Source organism: Anticarsia gemmatalis, chromosome 4, assembly GCF_050436995.1.
Source record: "Anticarsia gemmatalis isolate Benzon Research Colony breed Stoneville strain chromosome 4, ilAntGemm2 primary, whole genome shotgun sequence".
Classification (NCBI taxonomy): Eukaryota; Metazoa; Arthropoda; class Insecta; order Lepidoptera; family Erebidae; genus Anticarsia; species Anticarsia gemmatalis.
This window is the reverse complement of record NC_134748.1, coordinates 9,753,992-9,778,852: the sequence shown is the minus strand read 5'-3', so window position 1 is coordinate 9,778,852 and position 24,861 is coordinate 9,753,992. Positions and strand designations below refer to the sequence as shown.

The 24,861-nt window shown below is 35.6% G+C and overlaps 1 protein-coding gene across 7 annotated transcripts in view; it reads left to right on the top strand.

The window, feature by feature from the left end:
- Syx1A (Syntaxin 1A) overlaps positions 1-24,861 on the top strand; it is a 47,267-nt gene that overhangs the window by 9,014 nt on the left and 13,392 nt on the right. For all 7 annotated transcript variants that reach the window (XM_076113688.1, XM_076113690.1, XM_076113687.1 and 4 more), the window contains exons 2-5: positions 5,386-5,469; positions 17,855-17,954; positions 23,738-23,812; positions 23,920-24,176. In XM_076113688.1, coding sequence (XP_075969803.1) covers positions 5,386-5,469; positions 17,855-17,954; positions 23,738-23,812; positions 23,920-24,176 — 516 coding nt within the window. The remainder of the gene's footprint in view (positions 1-5,385; positions 5,470-17,854; positions 17,955-23,737; positions 23,813-23,919; positions 24,177-24,861) is intronic.

Genomic DNA, 24,861 nt, shown 5'->3' with positions numbered 1-24,861 from the left:
TTATCACTTTCTACCAGCTGAATATTACACTGAAAGGGAGATTTACACAATTGTTTAAGAAAGATTTAATTAAAGATAACACGTTTTAAAGTGCCATATAAAGTCGCTGCAGTTAATGTAATAATATGAACGGGTAAAAGTAATGTTTGTGATCATATAGTTCTTACCAGTGAGCAGAATTTTTGCTTGGAAATTAAAATAGTTAGATATGTACATATAATTAATTTCAAAGGATGCAAATGATATCAATTCAGTGTATTGTTTGAAGTACTAAAATGGGCTGTTATATTGATATTCACAAAAAAATGTTTCGCAGTCTGAATAAAATTTTGACATTATTAAAGCAGTGGGCCATACTTCACGACTAGTTATGTGTATAACGCCGCTAGAATTAATTGCATCGTCGAGATTCTCTAGAGGCCACAAATAGGACGGGTCAAAAAGTTGTAAGTGGTGACGAGCGATCTAGATGCCTCGCCACGCGTCCGCGCCGACGTAATTATGTGCCGAGATTTAGGGATGCCGGGCTCGAATTGACCCAGATCTATATAATCCCCTCGACGACTGCTACACTATCAGGGATTGTTTTTATCATGTTACATGTACCACGCTTTTCTCTATTGATGCGAAGAAATGTTAAGGCCAATTTAGTACTTTGAAGGCAATGTTAAAATTTGATTTGGGTGTTGCTTTTCTTTACTTTTCTCTATAAATAACCTTCAATGATGACGAGAATCTGCTACGCATTGCTGTTTCCGATCGCTGCAATATCAGCCGAAGGCCATATTGAATTATCGATCCCACTGGGCACAGTATTTGGAAACTTATTTTATTATTGTGTTTCATCGTATTAGATCTATGTATGTATTTCTTTCTATTTATGAAATTGATTATTTTTGTATTCTCTAGGAGAACTAGAAATTATAATAGGTATCTGTTGAAACTTTTATAAATTGCCCTTATATCCAATTTACCGTGGGCTAAAATTTGGAGGAATAGTATTATCCTTGGGGCGGGGTCTAGACGGACGAGACGGGAGGGTAGTCAGGTTGAAGGCCAAGATTTCGTTGCGTAATCCCGTTGAAGTTCCGTTGTATCGTGTAACCGTGCAATGATTATTTTTAATTCATGTTAATCGGCATTCTGAAAGCGTGTGATGTGATGGAACGAGATTTGACCAATTATTCAAGTAAAATCACCATGTCGTCCATTCAAATAAATTGAAATACGCGTTTCGGTTTCTGGCGTACCCGCTTTTTGGTAATGGCGGCGCGGCATGTCGTTGTTTAATTAAACTTTGTTAAAATTTAAGCGCGTACAACCACAATTAACTGATTAAACTTTTAAATATTTTATCCAAATGTGATGTAGAATTTATTCTGTGTTGCTAAATTAGATTGAATGTTTTACAAATTGTAACGAAATTAAAATAAGTCTAACTTAAAAATCAAGTGATTTATTCCTGATATTTTACTGTTACTGGACGGTGCGCGAATATTAATCCTAACATTTTGTATAAGTCATATATTTTTGGTGTTCAACCAAAACATTGAAAGGCAAGGAACTTAATAGAGCGCAGTGCCATTACTAAAAGGTATCTGAAAAGTTAATGAACAGGTCAACACTTTATACTTCTAAAATAAATAGAAAGTTATAATTTCTATTTCGCTTCTAGTTTGATTGAAAAGTGGAATATTTGCTCCACTTGCGTTTTTAAATCTTTAAGCATGAAGTCCGTCCAATTAGAGCAAACCACAAAACAAAATAGCTTTGAAAAACAAATTTGGATGGAATGGATAAATCTGACTACCGCATGCAGATTTCAATGTGTTGAAAGCAACAGGGAAATTTTAACAGGATATTCAGAGTGCCAAAAAATAGAAATGAACGCGAAACCGACCTATGTTAGGAAGGCAATACAGCTGACGTTATCAGATCTGGTTCGATTGAAATACGTGACGTGACTCCCAATTCATTGCCTCCACACTCGACACGAAAATAGTACAACCGTGTGCGACCTTAATTAACTATTGCCCGTTTGATTTATGTAATTCCGGTCGTGAGGGATTACCTTTTTCTGTTTATTTATGAAATTAGACTCTTCGAAATATTGTAAATATGGTGATCCAAATTACCTCAGATACACTTTCCTAGAATGCGTCTATTTTGGGCGCCAACAAAAAGAGCGAGCGGATAAAACAATACTAATTTTATTTTCAGCCAGGTTTCTATAAGCGATTTATTAAAATTGGGTATGAATTTTCGATCAATATCAAATATAATTTGCTCGGTCTGGGCCTAAGTAGTTTATAGCTACTTAAGGCGGTCGGTAGGGCCCTTTGTCTGGGCGAGCGGGTGGCGACCGTGACCGCGTCGGCTTGAAATTAACTCACTGCCTGCTTTCTGTTACCACCCGCTTGGGATAGGCTCTTTTTACACAGTAAAATCCATGAATTGAGACTCTTTTACCTTTGTTCTATGTATTCATTATGAAGCTCTTTGCTCAGGCTTTTTCTGTAAATTAATTCTTGGCTCTTCATTCTTCGATGATGTCATTTTCATTTCGTTGTTTCTTAAAACGCTTACAGCTATGCTAATGTAGTTTTTGTCGGTGTCCAGTGTCTAGTCCCACGAGAGCCGAGTTAGTCAGAGACGCAAGTACGAGCCTTGAATGCCATATTTTATCTTATCTTTTGAGTATGATATTACTTCAAACTGGAGTCGACAAATAGATAAATGTAAATAAGACGATATGAAATGTATTGTTGTCACGGTGACTTCATCTCTCTCACTGCTTTATTATTTTGTTTGTATAGCGAAATGATGAGATAAGCTGCAAAACAGAATTCGACAGAAACTCTGTGACGGAAACACGGGTTCATAAACATTATAAACAATTGGTCGTATTCTACGCTATTAAATCAGGATAACTGTGTAGATAACGAGCGTCGCAAATGTGCACAATTACGTTTTGTATCGTAAATACAAATCCTCTTTATATGGTCCCGTGCGTATGAACTCGTGCCGTTATTTTTGTAGGTGTTGCTCCGTGTAAATTATTACTCCGTGCTAACTCGTACACGTGTTGACACTGTACCTTGTCTGTCAAAGGTCATTTATAATAAAACTAGAAGAGCGCTTTATTTAGAGATAGGGTAAATGTCAGGAGTAATCAATAAACAGGAAAGAATTGTGTTCTTTGAGGTGTTTAATGGACTTATTTTTCTATTATGACATACATCTTTCTACAAACCTGCGGGTCATAACCTATCACACCACATTTTATCGCAATCGGTTCTGCCGTTTTTGCGTGAAAGAAGAACATATAACGCGTTCTATACATAAATTATGCTAGTGCCGTCGTGATGTAGACTCAAGTATCAAATTACCAGCCCACCGCCCACTAAACACCGAAAACTCATTTCCTTTTTTGGAGTCTTACGATTTGTGCGAGAAATGAGATGACATAAGCGGCGTTGCGGGCTTTATATAAATCCATATTGTATTATTTATCGGCATTGATAAAAGCATTTGTGTGTTTTGACGGCATTGAGGTAATTGAACAGATAATTTTCGAATGAGATTAAATAATTAAATAACACCACCGATAAATGAGTGAGTAATGCGAAGACGTTATATTGAGAGCTATTTTTCAAAACTTTCACTGATTTCGTAAAGCGATTATCTCGTATCGTTTTCAATGAAACGTTGATAATTAGGTGTTCTAATGGAAGCCATTGTTGTAACGAGCGTCTAAATTAATGTTCGCCATCACGCCAGGCCGTGTCACAGTGACCTATATCGACGAGTGTCGATACCAACCGTGACTCTGACCGCCGGATACAAATTCATATTTTAAGCCGTAAAACGGCGAATTTATGCTTTATAGGCACCGAAATTGATTGCCAGTTAAACAAAGGTTTTGTTAAAAAAGTCTATTTTATCGGCCGTTGTAAACGATTAAGTGAAATGTATTTGATTTTAATCATTTTATGTGTAGATAATATCTGTTAAAATAAATTTGATATTACAGCCATTTTCACTTTATTACTCTTGTACAATAAATACTGAAGTTTATTGTGAATTTCTGTTTTTAGTCCAATAAAAGTTTTATCCAAATATTTTACGGAACTTATTCAACACTTGACTGCAGATTTCATATAAACGTGCATTTACGTAAATCCAAACCTTGCATTTTCTTTCCATTGTCCTTATCTCTAAAAGCCTTGTCTGTTGCACTATCTCTGTAATACTCGTAACGCGTATTCGCGCCAGTGGTAGTCTTTTGTGGGTACGCGGACTGTCCGTATAAATTGAATAATGGCTAGCTCGTCTCAACTAAGTGGATTCTATTTTGCTTTACGTGTACCGTCCGATGTCGACCCCTGCTTACGTCACGACTTCTAAAGCCGTCACGTTTTAGCCCTCTTCACTCATTTATAATTCCTTTGGTTTTGTATTTCATTAGTGTCTAATCATATGTTATGCCATATGTATGTATGTGGCGCCGGTTTATCTCATGATAAATTAATAGCCTCGGTCGGTCGACAACCCCTAATTAACGTAGGTACGAAAAACCCCTATGGCCGATAAAATAACTGAACCGTATTCTGTTGTACGTTGGCATGTTGCACACTCATCAAGCTGGATATGAATTGCCTGAATGACGTAGATATATGGAGTGTTAAGCATTTAATACACTAGCAAGCTACTCATTATTTTTCCGTATTCCGTTAGTTTAATTAGAATGTTATATTTAGTTGTTGAACGGGTCTGGAGGTAAAACTTGATTAGCTAGTAAGTAAGGCATTGGAAGTACTAACCTAAAATGTACTCAGTACGGAAAATTATGAACCAATGGAGTGGATGACAATTGGCTGATATGACGATGGAAAATAAATTGTATGTTGTAGGTAGATAGCACAAAACGCATTTCTTGTTTCTGGTCTACATCTTTTTTGCTATGTCATAGACATACATATCTGTCTTAACGTAAACTTAATCAACCTTTGAAGTCTAATCATTACTATTCACCTAGGCTAAATACCATAAAATGCTACATCATAATAACCGTACTAACAAATTACTTTAATTCTAAAAACATTTTATCATAGAAGACAATCACACACGAGGCTAAAATAAGAAGCAATCAATTACTTCTATATATATAAATGTGGTGGGTGAACGATGAACAATGACCTATCGCTAATCAGCTCTACATAGTCCCGTCATTGTTGTCGATAATTCAGCCACGTTTCCCCCAATGTCATTCTGGCGTTAATTGCATCTCGTTAGCGATCCTGTAGGCTCGCTGATAGGGATAATTAATTCAATGATGTTCATGTTTATTGTTTACCTAACTAATATTGTTTTCTTGTTCTGCAGGCGCAAAGCGACGATGACGACGTCGGGCCCGACGACGTCAACGTCGCCGTCGAAGGAGGCTTTATGGATGAATTCTTTAGTGAGGTAGGTAACTTACGTTACTATTTCTTTAACCTAAAAATAGATTGTCGAAAGACAACCCTTAACGACAAAAAACACTTCCAAAATGAATCAAATATAACTTTAATAACTTCACTTCGAGAAACTTAACTCTTGATGTTTTTACAGTAATTAGAGATACTTAATTTCAAAGTACAACTAAAATACCATGACGCCTTCATAGTCAACGAAAGCCTGAATTTGGCAATGAAACTTGGCTATTTTTATGAGGAGAATAATTTCTCATTTTATTTACGGAACAAAGCATTCGTTTGGAGCTTTTTGTATAAGTAAGGACATTAAATATACCATATTTTCTGGCCGTGATACGTTTCGTCTGGTTAGATCTACTGCGTTATTCATTAAGCTCGTACTCCGAGTCCGGAAACCGGCACGCTTCTGGCAGTACATTTCTACTAAATAACTTACATGCTTATATTTTTAACAGTAACATCACAGACGTGTGTAATCAACTTAATAGCCTTTAATTAACCCAGGGCTGCCACTCTACGGCTGAGTATTTAGTAGGTACATTGTATTATGAAGGCTTTGTTAATTACAATAGTAGCGTAAATTCCTGAGCTAACTTAGTTACGTAGACCTTTTTATTAAATTGTTCCGAGGACAAGGCTCCTTGCAGAGCTAGCTGTGGGACCAAATTACGCAAATTATAGTTTACAACTTTACAATTAATAACTGTTATATATAGAAGTAGCGAACTGTTCTCAGTTGTTTATGTAGGCGTTTAAATTACATTCAGACATCCACTTGACCAAAGGCATTTTGCATAATGACGTCAAGAAGCCAAGTTTAATATAGGACTTGCTAGGAGCAAGCATTAAACAACCCATAGTGTAGATATTATTTCTTTATCCTGAGGCGAATGAGTCATACGTGACTTCATTATGAGAAAGATATACACGGTCGCGTCGTTTTAGACGCTTATATCGCACTGGTAATCAACGCATAATGAACTCGTCATATGATGACTCATTTACACAGAGTCTGTTGCTAATGTTGCTAATCAAGCACTTTCTTCTATATTCCACTTCATCTAATTATTCTTCTTTCTTGACAGACTTCTTAAAAAGAAGGTCTATATGTTATAAAATCTAGAAAGAACAACTTATTCCGTTTACGCCGCGAGATTTATCGCCGGATTTGGCGACAGCGAGGTGGATTAAATATTCCAGTGTGATAAGGATTTTGTATGTCTTTCTTTGGCTTGTGAGACGATATTCTAACTTGATATATTATTATGTCAACCCATTTCTGATTCTTTTATACCTATATAAAAAGAAGAATTCCATTTTCCAACCCCAGCCGGCAGACGGTACATTCTGCTAGCCAGAGTTTTCCAATCAGCATAGTTGAATAAAAGTTTCAGCTTGTGCCTCTATTGTTTTCGCTGTGCACAATGTAGTGAAGGTACGAGTAAGCGATGCTTCTGTTTGTTCTACTACTATTACGATATTGCGTGTCGTCACAGGTATTTAATTATAGTTACCCTCGCTTCATTCCGTAGTTCAAAAAGAAAAGGCCGCTTAAGGTATTTTTCCCCAAATCAAGGATGTGTGCGTGCCGTTCTCTATTGTACAAAATGAAGACACGATAAACGTATCGAAATATACGTTCAGATATTATACTTTCACTAATAATAAATTACGTAATGATTTCATTCAAAGACTCACGATATCACAAAAAGTGATATTTTTCGTTACACCGGTAACACACGACTTGTTTAAATAAATCTAATAATAAGACCATAGTCTTTATCTGCATAATTTCTTCAATAAGCTTCTGTTTGATATTGAAATCTCGGACGGTCTTCATTGTTAGAAAGCAATATTAGATCTGCTAATGACCTCTTTTTTCTTAGGCCTTATTCTTTGGAAGGGGAAGGTAGTATTTCAAATAAGCACAGGTTATCTAAGCGTAGAAATCGGTTTCACTATATCGACATCATGTTCATGTGCAATGTATGGCGTGCGATCTGAGATAAAACTAAGTGTTCGATTATACCACTCGCGTGTTAGTAACATGGCCTAAGTCATACTATGTAGGTGTTTTGTGAAGCATCAATAAAAATATTTATGACGTTCCATCGTACAACATTATCGTTTTTATGTACTGTTCTCTAAACCTATTTACATTATCAATTCGCATTAATTACTTAGGCCAATTTTCACGATTAACAGCCTGTAAGCTTTTAATCTACTTACACTTAACCCTTTTCGTTGGCCGTGTTGTAACTAATCCTGAAATACGGGAGCATGCAAAAGGCGTACTTTACGGTTACCTAATGCCCAGTCAACTGTTTAATTGGCACGATCGGACGGTGAATGCGAAATTCCAGTATTTTTATCGTTTTATAGAAAGGATATAATTTATTCAGCAGAGAATTGAATTTGCATACGTATTATCGGCGAGTGCATTAACTCCTTGGAGATTATAAAATGTGGGCCTGTCTGATGATTCGTTTTAAATTAAGCGTGGTCAGGGCTATGAGGTAGTCGCTATTAGAAGCAATGTAGAGATGTCAAAGTTCATATAGCCGTACAATTAGTGCTGGGTAGTATGATATTAAATATGGAGGTAATTGCTTCTCTCTCGGCCGATTCTTGACAGATTCCCAGGAGAATCTATTCGAACTTAGTTTCAGTTCGTTCTTCGATTAGAAATAACTGATGGAAAAAGGTTTATTTAGAGCGTTTAAGAAATTATATTTTTACACTTATAACTTTCCTGAATGATAAAATATTATTTGAAATTTCTTAATTGCAATTAATTATGGTTGTCTATGATGATGTAAGAAAAATATCTTATTGAATTTTAAATTTAATTGAAGAGAACAATTTCTTATTTCAGCGATGTACTCACTGTGTGAATGAATCATAAGTCAAACAGTGCTTAAGAGATTTATGATCATAAAGTGTCTGCATTGTTAATCCACACTGCCACATATTTTATGCACTGTTCATAACCATCAATTAGTGAAGCGAATACTTTAACGTCCTCTCGCGATAAATGGACATGCGGTAATAACATTTATCAATTTCATTATAAAACCTATCTGATAAAACCGCAGCTTTTAATATTACATCAGCTGGAGCAACAAAACAGAAAATCATTTATCTTTTGTAAGCATTCGAATAGTGGCTTATAAATTATATCCCGACAGTCAAAGGTACCACGGCTATTAGCTTAGTTCGACCGTCAATCGAATAAGAGTGATATAAGCCACCTGATCTCCTCCGGGAGTTAGGGAGCACGTAAACCTGTTACTAAGCGGCGCCGAGCCAAGAACTCGACTGAGGCTTCGAGGCCTGAAGAAATCAGAGATGACGTCATTCCGAACGTCGTAACAACGGGGAACCCCGATATCTAATTGGTTTAATGGATGTCTAGGAATTGTAAGAACATATAAATTTTGGAAGTATTTATTAAGTTCAATAATATTAATAAAAACAATCTTTGTTTCGTTAAACTTTATCGACTTCCAAGAGCTGATTTAAAATGTATGAAGGTTAAACTGATAGACCCAACAATTTATAGGGACGTTAACATTATACGGCCATAATAACAATTCTGTTTTAGTTTCTCCCGGAATTTATAAGTGGCAAAACTTGTGAAAGTTACAGCGGAGTTAGTACCTACTTACAAGCACACTCATAAAAGTTGGTTACTTTTCGGAACCAGGACTTTTGTCTTGTTATTACGTTGCTACGTAGAAACAACTTTTTCCACGTTCCTTTGAAGTATTTCGTAAGGGTTGGTAGGAAAATGGGGAGTTTAATTCGTACGGCGACGTTGTTGAGCAATGCCAGTCCCAGTACAGACGTCGCTTACATAATCCTCGCTAATCCGGAACCCACAAACATGACCCGCCTCGAAACAGCTACCTTCATAAATAAATTTATGTCTATGGTATTATAAATCTGTTGGGCGTTTGTGTACATTGGACATATTTATGCAAAATCATATTTTGCTCGTCGCAGGCTTTAAAAAACCCAACATCATGCGTTGTGTTATTAAATTCCGCAACGTATAGGGTGTTGAAAAATGTATTCGAGCATATGAATGGTCATTCAACTTCATTATTACATCTTTGATATAACTCTTAATTTTAACTGTTTTGAGATATTTAGTTATTGCGTCACAAAAAAATGCACTTCCAACTGCCTTTTGCATTAACACATTTATAAAAACAAGTATAGCTAAACGAAGTCTTTAAACTAAACACGACCACACTAAAGGCTTTGCAAAGTCCGGATTCTAATTTATATGTACGCGGAACTGTTTCTGAAATATCGAGCGATAAATGTCTAAACTTTGAAGTGTCGTGTTTCGAAATCCCTTCATAAAATTCCGAACTTCCAAATGATATCCGCGGTACTTTTTGACGTCCTTCGAATAACTAGAAACGCTGGCTGGTAACAATTTCCATAAATGTCACTTGCACATCAAATATTCAGATGATATTAGCAGAAGTAATCCGAAATTGTGCAAAAGGTTAAACGTAATGATTTTATTAGAATTATAGTATCGTTTTTTTCACTATTAGGTAGAGCCGAACATTTTTCGGTTCTGAGTGTACTGACGAACTAGTATTACGGAGAAGGCCAAAATATATGTGGGTAACGAAAAAGGTTTTATTACTTCAAACCTGTACATAATACTTTATTCAAAGTAATTCTAATAAAAATATGTATTATGTATAATAACATTTTTCCATCCTTTCAACTTAATATAAGGGCGCAACCGTTTTACATGAATGAAATATTACCCAGATAAAACGTACTCGATATTTAACAACGTTGTGGTCCGTTTTAATCTAATTCTCTTAGTTAAATATTCATACAAAATTTATGAGTTCAAAGCTAGTGGCCTCATAATGGAGTAGACGGGATATTATGTTTATATTTTGACCTATTACGTTGTTAATGCTAAATGAACTCAGGAAACGACCGCGCGGTTTTTTCTCTTGGGTGTAGTTTGTATTACGTTAAGCAACAAGGGAGGCTGGTGGTAACTTATACCATTATTTTAGTATGTTTTACTAGGACACGAGTAGTTGCGAGTCAGTTCCAACAGCCACAGTATAAAAGGCATTAGATAAGCAGTGTCAAGTTCAACGTTAATATCGTACCTGAAATCGGCTTGAATAATTACGCTAGCTGAATCATTAAACTGGGTCAGCACAACGAAACTACCGGAAGAACTTGAACTTTCAAGAAATTTCAGCCGGCTTTAATGTTCAGAGCGATCAATAAGTACTTTACTAACAAAGCAATCTTTTTTTGCAATTGAACGCAATTATTCGAGTTCAAAGTCGTATTTCTTTTGCAAATTAGTTGTAAGTATAGTTCAATAGCTACCTAATGGACGTAAAAAATATTGCTAGAGGCGACAACATTAACAAGTTCTATGATTTCCTGGCTAATAGTTTGAGCTAAAGGCAGCACATTACAATACATAGCTCGAAATGAAATTCAATGATAATAAAGCCTTATTTCAAACATATTTTATTACTCACTAGCAATAGCAAATCACGGCAAAAATAAAGTTTCAAACATGTCCTTCAATTCCATAATAAACATTAATATATTAAACTACAAGGAATTTTAAACTAAACCCATAAATAAGCAACTGAAAGGCAGAATAAATAGACTATTAAAGCAAAAAGTGTCACACAACTTTTCCTTTGCTCTCCAGTTTACTAATGAACTGATTAAATAACTCGATTATACGAACTGTCCTATAACCCACTTGCTGCGATGAATTTAAATCACTATAGTGTTAATTGAACTCTGCAATTGAGTTAATTGCGCTTAAATACTCTAATTGACGCTCATTGGCAATTAAATCTTAAATAAACTATTCAAATCTACTAATGACATTGTATTTTATATATCAATCAATCATATACATAAAACTTTCCATTACTGAGTGACTGACTGACTGACTAATAGACAACGCATAGCTGAAGCTACTGTGCGTAGAAAGTTGAAATTTGGTAGGAAGAAGAAATTAATTTAGGAATGTAGAGAAGCACTTAAAGAGTATAATTCTAAATTCTATCCCGAAGTGGGTGAAATTCCGCGGGCAAAGCTGTGGACGGAATGCTAGTATATTTATAAAAATATGTAGCGCAAAAGCATCAAGAATACTTTATACTTACTAGTCTGGAAAGTATCGTGGTAAAAAGCTCTTTCATAATACGGAAAAATTTGCTTTCTATTCATACGCGTTCTGAACGGTAACGTTCAGCTTTTATATCAACAAGTTTCGTATATTTATTCAAAATGTGCTTTCATATTTCAGTTTATTTTATAAATTATAAATGAATTTTATATTCACGTACTTTCTCGCATATAGACCGAAACTAAATTGTTTATGATGTCCAAATAAAAACCCCAAAGAAATGGTTTAGCGTTATTTGAAAATATCGCTTCAACAAATCATTGATTTCGGAATACCTAAAGCTTTTCATGTATCGATTACTATAAAGATTTATAGTCCCGTCTCAAAGTTGGTTGAACCGGCTACAAATCACTCGTAATACCGCCTCAGTTAGGTTTTTGTAGTAATCTAGGGAATCTTGGAACATCTGCGGGCTATTATCAAAAATGTAGGTATCTTTATCAAATCATAACGCTTTGTCCTTTTTCTTTCTCATATTGATTTGGCAACGTATTTTTCCGTGTAACTTAAACACGCCTACTTTTTATTCTACGAAAAAAAAATTACGCAACCCCTGGATTACAGCCCTGCAAGCCCTTACAGAATACCGTTACAGATAATTTATTTATAGTATAAAAGGCTGCCCAAGCCAAATCTTAAGAATTTGTGACTGGCATGATATATGCGTGCCCTTTGCCAAAATACATGCTAAGTTTGTCACAAAACGTTAAACTTCAACGGCTGTGACTAAGTAGTTTTAGATGTTACAATTTTACATTGTAACTACATGTGTAGTTTACATTTATATGGGTAATTATTTTTGCTACGTCCTTGCAACGTTGTACCACCACTTTGTATTTTGTTGACTGCAATATGCTTTTATGTTTAGGGCTTGAAACGAATCAATTTAATACATATTTTCTGAATAGTTTTGTTGTTCGAGCTATATCGGTCTGTAAACTGAAACTGAACTCCAGTAAAAGCTTATAACAAAATACCTGGAAATAGATACTGCCGATGAAATACATATTTTCATAGCAACTGACTTGAACTTTGAACTATCTTGAAGTTTGTTTGTGGAGTATCACATAGCAGCTGCTGCAGTACTGTAAAAGAATACCTTAAACTCATAAATATTGAAACACAAGTCAAGCTAAGAGTTGGTAAATTATATATTTTTGTAGTTTTTTTGGATTTCATGACCTGGTTCTCTTACCCCAATTTTATTAGTGCCCCTTTATATTCTTTTATATCGCTACAAGGGTCGTATAATACAATCGTAAGTTCCCAAGAAATATTTATTAATATAGGGAACATAAATATCTTAGCGAGATGTTCTGTGAATAACTGAGTACATATTAACAATGCCGGCTCGTTTCTTGAACACATAAATCATTCACTACAATGACGCAATTATGGATACAAGAATGTATGGGTTGCCGAATTATGGTCAAGTACCAAGTAAATGCATCGTACTCGCAATCGACAGGGATGTATGAATGTAGAGAGAAGAACCAAAATTGGCGTGTCGGAACCGATGTACGTGCTTTCCGTAGTTTCGGATTATTCCATTCTTGCGCCGAGAAAAGATGCGGTGAAATATATGCACGTGTTATAAGTCGTAGTATTAAAATATAAAATTGGGTAACATTGATTTCTGCGAATGGAAGACACAATTTTTTTACGACTTTTTCTTCCCTCTATGAGATGGGTTTGGCCAAAGTTGACTATGTTGGACAAGTGCAGGTTACAGTCTACTCAAAGAACGTAATTTTAGTTATTTAAGGTTCTACTATTACTTTGGTTTATCTACTATTTAAGTGAATTCTAAAGAATAAAGGTTTGTGCCTTAGATTTTAACCCTCAACTCTTGCGTGGGAGGCGAAAATTAATACCACTCGGCTATTTGTTTTACAAATTAGTTACGATATTTACTTGGAAATAATAGGTCATGTCTGCAACTAATTGGCGATCGTAGTAACTAAGCAGTCAGGTAATTTTCACATAAACTCCCACGTTCTTTAACAAAGGGTTGAAACATTACTGCAATCGATATTATCGTGTGCAGCTACTTAAGACTAAATTGTGGGAACCAAGTCTATTGTTGAACTCTTATATAGAAACATGCAGACATAGGCGATATAAGTGGCTATTTTAAAATTAATTAAAATACCAGTAAGTTCCGACGACCCAATTACGCTTTTCAAATGAAATTAAGACATTTAAATGAAATCACCTCAAACATAATTTCATTCTGAATACACGGGAGTCTTAGCAGAGGAAGTCCGTTAAATAAATGATAATTAGCAACTTATACTGTAAAAAATGGTCTATGCTATTTTCTTAACTGCCGCACTCCCTAAACGAGGCGGTACTCTGCCCGAGGGAGATATCTAATTTTCCTTTCCTCCCCCGACTTTTCTCTCTGATACAAAATACAATAAAAAATACGAGTCGTCGCCACAGTTTTCATTCGTGACGGGAATTCTTTACGGTTTTTCATTTAATTCACAACACACCACATAGAACAGTGTGTCATAAATATTCAGGTTGTGCTTGGTATTCATCATAATCGTGCAATTCATTTACATGTTATTATGTGTGTAAGAGATGTGCAAATGTGTTGGACTCAAACGCACTTATATGAGCTTTGGAGCTTCTACGTTATGGATGTGTGCAATGCATGCCGATACGCATTTCATTTATGTCTTAATGAGTTACTGCTTTGGCTAAGCTTGAAGCGTACCAACTCTGAAGGTAGTACAGTCAAAATGTTAAAGATTAATTTCATACAATTTAAGCATGAAAGAAAAGCTGACATCACGTCGCGTAGATTGAGACGTTATGTTGCAAATAAAACACATGTTACGACCAAAGCTTTAAAACTTTCATGTATCGTGACGCTTTTAGAAAGAACTAAATTACTAAACTTTTATGCTTGTTTAACGTATGGTTAACAACAGACATAAAGTTAGCGTTATGGAAACAAACACGTTTATTTACGGATGAACTAAGTAGCGTGCTAAGCTAATATGTGACAACCCTTATACTAATACAAAGCAAGTGTTCCATTTGCAACTCCATTTCATACATTGGTACCTATTTCTAGCACTGAGTCTGCGGCAGAATTAATGGATCACGTTTTATTGTTGGCGGGGACCTTCTTTTACTCCACAAAACGAATCGAAAGTAGAAAGTATTCGACCAATAACAAAGTGGATTAACGGAACTGAATATTTAATTTTCATATCAGTCACAATCACATCCTTCGACGTCACTACGCAACGATTGATTTGCTTGATTTGCAACCATTGTTTATATGAAATATCTACTTTGTGAATTACATTCAATTCTTCGTAATGGAATTTTCAATCTGAATCTCAAATTGCTCCCTCATTTTCATAACAACAATATACGATTGTTATGTCAATCTACAGTGCTGCTAGCTATTTTATGGGTTCATAGATACTAGCGACTAGACGCTGTTTGTTAGAATAGTTGCAAAGTTTATGATTCGACACTACAGTATAGACTTATCGTTAAACCATGCTATCGAGTAGCGGCCGGACGATATCGGCTATCGCGATAATCTGATTAATTGGTGAGTCACGATGTGAAGTGTCGCACGATCCGAGCGCGGACGTCTCATATCGACTGAGCCACATAACCGACCATGAACTTTCAGTTATCGGTGCTCGAACAACCGATACCTATAAGGAAATTCATAATTCAAATATACAAATACACGAACACCTTCCCCTTGAATCAATTTCTTCCGAATAATTTATTCTATTCATAACGATTGGTTATCGGACTTTTCCGGTGATTCATTGAAACCTATTGTATTTTGCGATTGGATCTTGATAAAATAGTTTTCCAATGAGTGGCTGCTTATATTTCAATATTCCCAAAGGAATATAATGAAAGATGTATTACGTATACTACGTAAACTAATTTAACAAAACAGAGCGTTTGTGCTGCGGTTGGACTACAGCCAGTTATCCTATAAGCCAAATTTAACTATGAACAGAGCCTCGGAAGCTTTCTCAGACGGTTAGAGTAAACCTAGTACGGTAAATTTAATATCGTTTTGCCTTATTCAATTTTTATCTTGTTGATTGTTTACGAATGACGGTGCACAGGTTTACTTTTTATATAAGTGAGCTAATTCAATGCCGCTTTCTTCTTGTTTTTGGTACCATTTTTCTGTTTAATGGCGACCTTAAGAGGCAGCACCTAATATAGGTCACCTAATAACGGGTCCTGGTCTGTTACTTTTCGTTAAGTTTATTGTAAAACATTTTCTTATGCTGTTTAATGATGGCGACATTTTCCTTTTGTTAATGTTTTTTACTTCTGAAAATGTATTAAATTTATCAACCCAAAAAAAAGAGCTGTGAGTACCGACACCTGCAGCGAGTCCTAAAACGCAGTTAAAGATTTAAAAGGTTGTCACGAGATTCAAATGATCTCTTGTGAGATTAAGCTGCCGGAACTCCTCGCAGCAAGCTTTTAAGTTTCTGAGTACCTCCGTTCAACATTACCTTTGCAGAGATTCGTATTTTATGTTGATGCATTTTTATTTTGCAATCTCTATTACAATAATGGCCAGAGTATTGTCGCTGACGCTAAGACGTTGCGTAATGTATTTGATTGTACTCAGCCATTGTTTTATGGTTAATGTACCGACAACCGTCTGGTCGAAAGTAGTGACAAAATTCCTAAATAGAACGGATTTGAAATTCGTGTTAACTAACTTTTGCCTACAATGTTGGTTGTGTGTGTGAAAAGTCCAGTGATTTTTCGACGTGACCTGGCTGTCGAACAAAAAAATAAAAAGAATTTTGCGGAATCGGACCACGAGTTCGAAAGCTTACGTGTTACATCAAAACTTGCACACCTATTACTTGATGTAGGTGTATAGCATTTTGAATGGTATTTACTCCTGGATGTAGCGCTCGTGACTTGGATGATTTGCTTTTTAATAACCCGGAATGCAAAAGTTTGTAAGTTACTCTAAAACGCCATAAAAGGGCTGATATAACAGGTCCAGTTGTAATCTTCCGAAAAGGACTTTATTAGACCGAGGAAGATTTGCGGCTGACAGTTCTTACGTCCCATTGACAGGGGTCCAGTCGTCCGACGGACTATGATGACAATTTCTGACAATTCACTTTGTCCTGTGAATAGTAAATAGGTCTGTCCTAACATAATGTTTGTATTACCGAGTTGAAAATGGGTGACAAATAAAATATAAAATTTGGTACAAAACATAATATATTCAGAGAATAGTAGGTTAGGTCAGGGTGTATCAGCTGGCTCAATGCCAGCAATGGCCGCGCCGCCCCGGCTAGACTTAGAGACCTTGCCCTGATGCAGAGATAAATGGCGAACTGCACTACTTATACTGAAATAGGCTCATCTACAACATGACGAGTAATTACTTCGTGCAAAAACGTTTGCTAGTCAAACGACGCTGCCGTACTACGCTTTTTCCACGTACTAAATTGAAATGTGTTTTTTTTTCTTTTGACGTGTGGTAGGTAACTGAAATATTGTGTTCGCTAAAAATGACTTCTAGTTTTAGCCGGAATTTCTGCTACAATATTTTACGTAAAATATTTACATTCTATTTAACAGCTAAAGAAACAAGTATTTTGTACCTATATATTTGTTCCTGCCAGAAGGGATGTTTGTAATAACTGGGTTTTGAAAAAAATAAAAGGCAGAGTAAAGAAGTATGATAATTCATTAATAATAAATTTCCAATAAAAGAATACTGTTACTTATTCTAGTCTAAATGGGCTTTATTAGGGTTTCCTTTAGTAATCTATACTTTTATGTTTCGGCACAGTTTCATAATAAGTCATTGGTATTATAAATCTACAAAGTTCCTTGGTGTTATATTCACGTTTTAGGACATCCGCAATAACTTGACCCGAGCTGAACTTAGCCAAGATGGCAATTATCACGATCCTCACCTTTATTCTTACAATAATAAAATGAAAAGTATCTCTGTAATTTATTCTGGACGTGTTTTATTGTCCCCCGGGGGAGCCGCAGTGAAAAGCTATAACATTATATAACATTCATGCGGATGGAATCACCTTGGAATCACTATTATAACTTTTTTAATATGTCTGTAGAATTCTGCAGCTTTGGATTAATGTATTTGTATTTTTTACAGGTGGAAGAGATACGGGAAATGATAGACAAGATTCAGGCGAACGTCGAAGAAGTGAAGAAGAAGCACAGTGCCATTTTATCAGCACCGCAGTCAGATGAAAGTGAGTTTTACTCTGCTGAATATTTCCCTCATAAATGTGTAACTCCATACATATAGATGTGAAACACATTCACAAAACCACTAACGATCGGCACCAGTTGGCAACGAAAAACTGATACAAACTAAGGCTGTGAAACAGTCGAGATATAGCACCGCAGTTGAAAATCAATTGCAACCGACGAATCTTTTCTTTGTCTCTGTATATTTCTGGTACTTTTAATATCTTCCTAAGTTATATGTATTAAACCATTAAAACACCCGTAGTTTTTGCATAATTACGTGCTGCTAAACGATCGATGTAAAATATCTCGTTAATAAGTATATTACGTATTATTTTGATATCTATCAGAACATTTTTGGTATAAATTGCCGCCGCCCTCGAACGCCTCCACAAAATCTAAGAATATTGTCAATAGAATTGGTACCTATATGTATTGTTGATCTTCATTCAATATTATTACGCTCTAAATTAGGATTTCGAAAAACCACCCACGCATTTTCTCTTAGTTAGCTGTCTAAAAATAACTTATTCCATGGACGCCATGCTCATGGTTTATCGATATTGATGTTAGTGTCTAGGCGTGGGAAGGTTTCAAAGTTAGCTCGCAGAAAACCCACACACTAATTGAAAGGGCGAAGTTTGTGGCATTTACGCAGACGTGGGGGCGGTCCGTCTGTCTGCGTTTCATGGGGATGCTCTTGTAATGAAGCTCAATTCTACCAATATCTTTTCCTCCTGTTGTCAACTTGATTCGACATACAAGCGTAATTCGACATATATAGCATGCGAATATACCTATCGGAAACGTAATGAGCTTATTTTGTCCCACGTTTTATCCTGTTTCCATTGTAATATTCAATATGTTATCGATATAATATTGTATTGTTGATTACAGAGGTATTTAATTAAACTGGGTACATTAAAGAGTACGTGCCTAAAATACTGATGTGAATTCTCATTTCAGTAATGTTTCTTGCTTTATAAATAGCCGGCTAACAAATGATTAGCGATAGCTTTGTTGATTTTGTCGCAAGATTAGTCGGAATTCATTTCGGCACGCTGACGTCGGTCCCACATCAAATACTTTTTACTTTTATCCGGTTCTCGTTTTTTATACTTTCGTTTAATTTCCTACAAAAGTCGTCCTTTGAGTTAAGTAATAATAGCTTAAAACGAACAGAACATATCAGACGAATACAAAACATAATTCCATTGTGACTCTGCGTCACTATCTGATATGGAAAATGTCCTTACTAAATTGAATGGCAGGAAAAACGAACACTTTATTCAGTGTAGCTATTTATTATGTTGGAAAGAGGAACATAAAGCTTTTATATCATTGAAACACAAAAACTTCTTGACGGCAATATTATTTTAAGAGGTGTTATAACATGGCGCCTTTATAGGTGCACAGTCGACAACAAGGGTCCCTCTACAAGAGCGTCACGAATAGCCACGAATGCCGCGATTAGCCATTGACCCGACCTAAATAGCCTCGAATAAGCCATCGCTTCTGTCGTTAATATCGAACAAGCTCACGATAACGCTTTATACGTTATTGTAATAAAAGAGTCTAATTTGTACCCTTAAAAGTTGATAATGAGACAGTTTAAATAAGGTTATTCATGTGTAAGTGATACATTTTAACAATGTTTTAAGGCTTTAGTAAATTATTTTCTATGTTTAGATAACAAAATTAATAATGTAATAATGCTGTTGGCCTGCTTAACAAATATATTTTTTTTTATATTACGTACTTATCTAGTTCCTGTCTGTTCAGATTAAGATTTAGTCATGTCAGAAAACTAATTTGAAAGTACATTTCTTTTGGATTCCACCTTTCCTTCAGTGAATATTTAAAATTTTCATATCGTTAAGCTTGTACAGGTTCGTGTAATTTATATACAGGCAAATGGAAGTCTCTACAAACACGGTGTCACAAGAATTTTTCACAGATTCCCGTGGGAACGTAACTTGCTCCATTTATTTCGCTTCATGCGAGTCACCGGCAACCTGTGCCCTTTTATTTACTCCCGCTCGAAAATGTTAAAATATTCTCGGAAATTTTCTATTCACTGGAAAATATAAATATGCTAATACTGCAATAAATATGCTTCTAAAAACATCCCTGGTTCATTATTCAAATATAGGAAAATAGAGAACATTCTTGCTCTGAAAGTTTGAAGGAAAATGAAGCTGTCGGCAATGAAAGAAGCAAACAAGTCACGATTGATGGTTAGGGCATGAATGAGTCGTATAATAGTGAATGAAATCATGAAATCGATCTGTTGTGGCTTATGAGGTTACAGACGCGACTGACTGCACACGTGTGCTTGCTATGAACACTATAAGGACCGTGCTTTATCACTTTTAAAGAAAATATTATGTTCTAGCCATTTAATTGAAGTCTTTCCATATTGTTTGCCCGATTTGATGAACGGTGACAAAATTATATCCTCAACCTATATCCAGACAATGGGCTAAAAGCACCTGGTTATGTTGTGGGCAAACTACACTTGTATTTACATTGAACATACATTCAGTGTTCATCATTTATTTCTCGATTGATAATTAATTACGCACAAAAACCGGCTATCCATTTATTTTATCTTTGTAGAGGTCTAGTGAAAATCAATCATGTTCATTAAATATTTCCAAAGCATTGAAAAAAAGGATCGGCTTTTTTTTTACATGAATTGCGTAGTCGAGAAATTGGATTTCCTTTTTTGATATTTTTTGCGTTGTCTACATAGGACCGGTCAGGTAAATTATTTCAACAAAATCCTTTTCTAATGAAACGAATTTAAGGTATATTGCCGCTCCTAAATTGTTTGCGTTACTGGCAATATCGCTTTCTAACTTTACGAAATAACCATAGTTGACATCATTTATGTTTACATTCAATTTTGTAGTTAAATCACGTACAAACTCGACAAGGTTAAAATCACTATTGCAGCATAGTTCCCCGATTCTAATGTACGGTTTGTTGCGAGTTAAAATTCTCATTTATTTAATAACTAGCAATCTTTTCTCACAATCGTAAACATTTTCTGTTTCTACCATGTTTATTTCCTGTTGTTCGTGTTTGAGGTTCACAGCTAAATCCTTTATTATGTGCTTTGTGGACGTCTCTACAATACAAAGGATTCGCTTGACTTAACAAAAGAAAAGAGTGAAAATAAAAATGTCTAAGAAAAACTGTTTCATGAAAGTTAGTATAAAAATTCTTTGAATACCTTTCAGAAATAAACGTATAGTGAACTCTCTTTCTAATATCCACTAAAGTGTTAAAGCCGGCCGAAATGACCCGAATTTCGAGCTTCAAAGGGATTCGAGCGTTAACTTTTAGAATATCACACTAGGCACCAGCAGGTGATAATACCTCGCGAGGGATTGCGCTTTGAAACAACAATGTCGGGAAAGTGCTTTTCACACGCGACAATTTGTATATTCGCTATACATGTTTATTCAGCTATGCTGGAAACTCGAATTTCATACTAAAGGGCAGCAGAATATTCAGTTATTCAACACTATGGACAATTTATTCGAGCGTTTGCGTATGTGCACACAAAATGGTTTATGCAAATTGGTGGCGAGTCGCACTAAATCCGATCCCCGAGAGAGCTGTCAGCATACATTGAAGGCGTACAATATCATCGGCCATGCTATTGTTTTACGAGTAATCGATTAGAGACTGTTTTGGTAAATATTCAATCGCTCCGTCGAGCCAGGAAGTGCAATTTCCGGGACCGCGATACACAGGAAAAGTCGTTACGGTGATGCTGGGGGAAATCGTTCCCGATACTGTGTGTGAGATGTTGCGCACTACCTATATAATATGTACGCTCGATGAACGATTAAAGGTTTTAATAATGCAGCTTTTTAAAGTCTTGGTATATTTTCATTTGAATATAAACCCAGAATTTAACCCAGATCTGTCGACTATTATTTCTACTTATCTTGGGTAACGATTTTGTTTACCCTGTCAGATTTTAAGTTACATTTTAGTAAAGACTCTCGAGTTGCTCATGGATCGTTAAATTGTAGCTTTAACCTGTAGAGTTTTAAAAACTCGAAAGGCTTTTATTTCAAAGATAAGCAGCTATCCTAAGAATTTGCATTACCCTATTAAGTGTTCGCGATACTTAGTAAATTGTTCAGTTATCCGATGTACTGCTTATTAAACTGCTAATCGTATTGCTCGACTAAGCGCCCTATTACACGAGAACGTTGGGTTGTTGCTAAGGTGATTACCTCGTGAAGAGGCGCTCATGTAGAAGAATTGTCACGTTGAACATTGCGATATAATTTTGATATTGATATTTTCCAACTGCGTGCTTGATTGTTTATTGTAGCGAATATGCTAAGTGCTTCTTCCAGGCGGGGATTCCGTAACTGATAAGTTCTTTATCGCGTCCTAATATCGTTATTGCGATATTAGGTATTATATTTTTATTTTCTTTCTTTGAATGTATTTATTTGTCATGTAACCTTTTTGTCTGTAATTTTGTGAATAACAGTAGCGTATACACGATGAAAGATAAATATTAAAGGATGATCTTAATCGTTGTTACATAAAAAAACATGTCTTAGTTTTTAAAATTATTAATTTTAAAATTCACCACTTTTTCTTTATGCAAGAAACTTACTGGAACTTTGCTTCAGTCTGCGACAACATGCTTCCATCGCAAGTTTTACATTTTGAAAAATTCAAGGAAAGTTTAAGCGGCTTTGCACCGTACGCGCTGTACGTTCTTTATTGACATAGTTAAGTATCGTATATGTGAATAAATGTAACGGATTTTCATATCGTAAGGCTTGTGGCGTTAAATAAATAATATGAATATGTATTTCGCACAGGAAAGGTATTCTGTAATACTGAATATGTGTTTTAAACATTAATAAATTGATGCACGGTATTAATAATACCAATATAAGTATGAATGTGGTTAAACTGCGTCTGGATTTACAAGTTGTCTGATGCGCAGTTTTATGTTTGTAATGTTAGTTCAACAACACTTTTTTTATTCTATCAAGTATGATGACACTATAACTGCAAATACATTCTTGATTAATGAATCACCTAATCATTCGTTACGTTCTAATGATATACAGCAAGCAAAATATAGGCTTTTTAAACTGTTTTACTTTTAAAATTTTATATTCTCAAGTGATGTAGTGATTTAATTAAAAAGGGGTGCTTTTTACAAGTTGCGGTTGGCGTAATTTGGTCAAGGTTGGGTTAAGCAAATCATACTTGTAAATTCGGCGTTACTTCATAGCACCCGTAACGAGTTCCTCGATCGTTTCAACTATTGTTATCTTCGTTTATTGTTCTAACGAAACACTAAACTACTGCAGTATACACATTTATCATTCTACCAAGATTCAAACCAGGATATTCTCACAAATATTTAATAAAGCCTAAACACTTTAATATCATCAGATTAGATAGGGTCAACGGGTTTTTCTCAAGCGACATTTTATCCTTATGTGTGGGACAGTAATATCTTTGTTGCCGAGCAAAAATCGCCAACACCCACGTCCATACAATATTGCAGGGAGGGTCTATTTATAAACTTCATAAAATATAATATTTTGTTCGAAAATACTTTAACAATAGACCTCGTTATGACATATTCGATATTCAACACACAATTAACGCGCCCACGCGGTACAATTCTCATTTTAATTTCATCAAATACGAATACAGTCGTGCATATAAAGCGATATTTTTATTTTTGTACAACTCTATTTTAAGCAAAACACGTTTTATTTTACAGAAACAAAGCATGAACTAGAAGATCTCATGGCTGACGTTAAGAAAACTGCCAACAAAGTCCGAGGAAAATTAAAACGTAAGTGAACTAGTCGTCTCGACTTTCAACGTTAGTGGTCCTTCTCATATTTTATTAGTCGCATCTCCTGTATCTAGTTACAAGGAATTGTGTTCTGTAATCTGCAGACATAGAGCAGAATATCGAGCAAGAGGAGCACTCGAATAAATCATCGGCGGATCTGAGGATAAGAAAGACACAGCACTCGACTCTGTCGCGTAAGTTCGTGGAAGTGATGACAGAGTACAACCGCACGCAGACGGACTACCGGGACCGGTGCAAGAGCAGGATACAGAGGCAGCTGGAGATCACGGGCCGCGCCACCACCGATGACGAGCTCGAGGAGATGCTCGAACAAGGCAACTCTGCAGTATTCACACAGGGGGTCAGTATACAACACTCTTGCTTTAAAAGTTCCAAGTATTCGTTACATTGATGTTACCCAGCCAACTGTGATTAAATAGACACCGTGTAATTGAATTTTGTGTGATGAAGGTTTTTTCCTGTTTTCTTCAAAGACTACAAAGTTAAACTGTTGAACATCATTGCTCTTTTATTCCATTGTACTTCTTGTAACAGGATGTTACGGAAATACCTTTTTCAACGACTAGATCAAAGAATGAGGGAACTTAGACCTCAAAATTAATGTTCTTGGGTCACGAAATCTGAAAGACGGTTTAACAAAACGTACTCTTACTTTGTGAAGTGGTTTGATTTTACTTTTGTGAAAAAAAAACCTGCCACAAAACTCGTAATTGAATGCACAAGATAAACAACTATGAGTCACAGACGTCACCAAAAATCAATGTTCGCGTGATGCTCTATACTTTATTATTCTATGAACGGATAAACGTTGACACACACAAAATACACCCATTTCCGTCTTTATATCTCTCTCGTTATACACATAAATCAAAATTTACCGTAGCCCTGCTTCATTTGTCTTTAGCTTAACGCAAGCTTAGGGTTGTGATCACAGTAGCAAATCATATTTAATGACTCTGTGCTGACTCAAATATGACGACAGTCGACAATGTTATTGGTGTTAGTCATCCTTGTCTTATATTACT